This window comes from Pygoscelis adeliae, unplaced genomic scaffold (genome assembly GCF_000699105.1).
Source record: "Pygoscelis adeliae isolate BGI_AS28 unplaced genomic scaffold, ASM69910v1 Scaffold174, whole genome shotgun sequence".
NCBI classification, from domain to species: domain Eukaryota; kingdom Metazoa; phylum Chordata; class Aves; order Sphenisciformes; family Spheniscidae; genus Pygoscelis; species Pygoscelis adeliae.
The window spans coordinates 5,260,617-5,264,164 of NW_008824676.1; the positions used below are offsets into that span (position 1 = coordinate 5,260,617).

Genomic DNA, 3,548 nt, shown 5'->3' on the forward strand with positions numbered 1-3,548 from the left:
TTATTCTGTAGTGTATTTGTACGTATCGGATATTTAAAGAACCAACACATATTGTAATATCTTCGGCCCTTTTTTACTTCAAATCGGAAAGACTAATGACTGGGGATTTTACATACTATTTGGCTGTACCATATTAGATTGCAGTTTAGGAAAGTCAGTGCTATAAAAGCTTTTGCCATCAGTTTATCTATTATATCTAAATTTCACAAATCATTGCATTTTGTACTTCTGAAAGAAAAAGAATGCTCCTGGAGAAAGTTTCTCCTCCCTTTAAATAAGTTCACATTATGATGAAATTCAAGAATATTTAGACAAAGTGTTGTATAAACTCAAAGAAAAGTACATATTTTACATTAACAATCCTTACCAGTATTTAGTATATTAAGTTACAAGTATGTTGGCAATAATACAACAGAGTCAATTCCTAAAGGAAAATAATTCTGTACAAATTCACCTGTTAATATGGGGTTAAACAGGCAGCCAAGTAAGTCTTGAGCAGCCATGTTTCTGGTTTGAACTACAGTACCGGGATAAACTAAATTTGAAACTAAGTGGGATAACTTCAGTTTAAAGACTAATCAGATTATACTGGATACACACACCGTGTATTCAGAGCCATTACAATGTTCACTCTAATAGTTCCGTAACATCATCCAGTATAAGAAATGTTTAATCAACCACACAGGCTAAAATAGTTTTAACGTAATGTTGTCCTGGATTTTTTTAAAACTAAAAACTAGTTTTAACTGTGAAGTACAAAACAATGACAGATATTGCTCCAACTTGTACACAATCTTTCCTAAGCAAACCGTACCTAGCAGAGTAATAATGCCTCATCATCACTAGTTTCATTTTTCACTGTTGCTTCTAAGCAAGTGTCGGGTATCTGGGCAGTGTGTACGATGCCACAGCTCTCACAGGGGCCATCTCGACTGCACGACCTTACACCGTGATGTGTTGCACTGTAAGGCTGTCTAAGCCCTGGTCCTTGATCTGAGCTGAGATCAAGTAGAGGTCTTGAACAGTCATTCATGTCAAAGTCTGATGCTACATCAGAGACTGGAATTAACATTTCAACATCATCATCCTCTTCTCTTCCACTTACCCCATTATCAAGCTGTCTCAAAGGACTTTGGTTCTGATTCACTGAGCTTGATCTCCCTAAAGTAAAGCGTACCCAGCGTAAGCCTTGAGTCATACGACTTAGCGCGCTAGTGAGCTGATGACGTGCGGGACTTGTGCTTGGGGGCTCTACACTCGTCACTTCTCTTCCACTATCCGTGTTACTGCTACTGCCACTCTGAGCAGAGGAACTCCCACATGCTCCAACTGTTGCTTCTATTGCTGTTGCAGGTGGGACTTTCTGAGGCAAGGTGGCAGCAACACCACCAACTGCTCCTGCTGTGTCTCTTCTTTCATTTTCTGTGTCTGTATCATCAGATTCAACTGAAAATAGACTTCTGTGAGTATTATTTCTTTCAGCTTCTCTGCTAGTACTTTGGCTGGCAACATCATCTCCATCCGCTGAGACCAATGCCAATGATCCAGAATGACGTGACCTTGCAAAATTAAAAATTCGATTCCAAATGTTACTTGATCTGCCAGCAATAGGAAGTCTGATTGAGGTAAATCCAAGCTGAGATCGTACTGCCAGTCTCAGGTTTTCCAGAACTGAAGCCTAAATGAGAAGACAAGCAACAATCAAGTACTGACAGTATGTTAGCACTGTTCTAACAAAGGAACAATGACAACTATTGTGCAAAACAGCATATAACCACAAAGTTAAATGTAGAATCTTAAATATTAAAAAATGTTGCATCTTTAATATTAAGGGTCTGGCGTATGTAGCAATAACAAAGCAGGCATGAAAAAAGTCTGGATTCTCTTGAGGAAAACACATTATGAACAGGGAAATTAAGCGGAAATACATATGGAAGAAAAACGGGAATAGAAGAGCAATGAAGTATATAAGGTATGTTTCTGCCCAAATCAAGGACCTCTAAATAAAGGCAAAGTGAAAACCAAGGCACTATAACCTGGATATGCAACACTGATTACAGAAATACATCCACAGACCCAGTGCAGACCAGTACAGCAGGTATGCAAGATCTGTTACGTACAATCTTACCAAGAAGATAAAGTAGTCACTGTGGATTTTAGAGTACAGTACATAGAAACATGCCTCAAAAAGTTTAGGATTTAAAAACTAAGTCTTCCAGAAAGATTTAACAGAGGTGACCTTTCCTTATCCACTACCATGGGGCTGCCTAGAATAGAGACTAAATTAAATATCCTCTCTAGCAGAGGCTTGTAGTTTGATTTTTTCCCCATTCTGGCATAATCAGTTAATTCCAGTTTCAAAATGCTTTAATGCTTCTGTTTAATTAAAATTATCTTATGTGTTCTAAACCCTACATTTCCCAAATTTGGTATACGTTTTCTAGTCATTCAGCTATAGGACAATGCATGCCTGAATTTTTCTGCTTAAAACCTTGTATAACTTTTAAATTGTAAGGTAACACAAACATATTAACACCTTTGACTTGAGGGTCCCTTACTCAAACTTACAGGAAACAGTGCCTCAGCTAAGTAGCTCAATTCTCAAATACTAGGGTAGAAGATCCACCAAATGCCCATGATTCTGAAAATATTCACTGATATGTTTAATTACAGGATAAAGTCCATATTCGCATCTTTTAATGAAGATTATGGCAAAAATACAGAATATTGTTCAGAATAGCCTTTTTTCCCCCCCAGTTAAACACTTCTATGCATATATTTCACTTTGTTTACAAATGCTGAATTTCAGTGTTCTCATGCTGTCACCTTCAGCTCCCTTCCACAATCCTTCAGACACAACAGGGCATCCACGGCACAGCATCCAAACAATACTTCATGCACAACCTACCTCTTCCCTTACCATAGTTCACAGAATGATATTTGAATTCAAGCATATAAATACATACGTTCAGTAGCCTTGCTTTCAAAAGCTACTGGAGAGACTGCTACCCATCCTTGAAAATCCAGCTCTGAAGGCATGTATCGGTTTTAGGCGGAAAGCATTTACATACAAATCCGAACGATCAAGATTCCTCTAGCTTGAGACTACTAACTTTGAGGAAACCTCGACTAGGTATCTTCAGTCCTACATAGATTTGCAATCTTAAGATGTGTATATTGCTCAAAACAGAGACAGCTGAACGCATCCTGACTTAATACTGACTCCCTCCCTCCAACACTTAACCATATTAAGAATTTGAGCTTTATAATGTATAGAATTCAATTTACATTGCCTCTTAAGCTTTTACTGATGTTCTCTCCTCTGAAAAACAAATTTTTTAAACAATGCAACTTCATTGATTAAATAAGAGTAAAAATTTTTATCATAGAAGCATCAATGCTCTAGAAGGACTTTTTCGTTATTTTTGAAGGTGACGGCCTGCACCCTACTATTCCTTATTTTTATGCTAGTTAATTTCCCAGTATAGCTACTTACGTTTTCAAGGCCACAAGTCTTATCTGAAATACTGGTCTTCGTAATGGGAATT

General features: G+C 37.6%; 1 protein-coding gene across 1 annotated transcript in view; it reads right to left on the reverse strand.

The window, feature by feature from the left end:
* LRP12 (low density lipoprotein receptor-related protein 12) overlaps positions 1–3,548 on the reverse strand; it is a 142,191-nt gene continuing 138,643 nt past the window's right edge. The window contains exon 11 of the mRNA XM_009323134.1: positions 1–1,678. Within this exon, the coding sequence (XP_009321409.1) occupies positions 815–1,678 (864 nt within the window). The 3' untranslated portion in view covers positions 1–814. The remainder of the gene's footprint in view (positions 1,679–3,548) is intronic.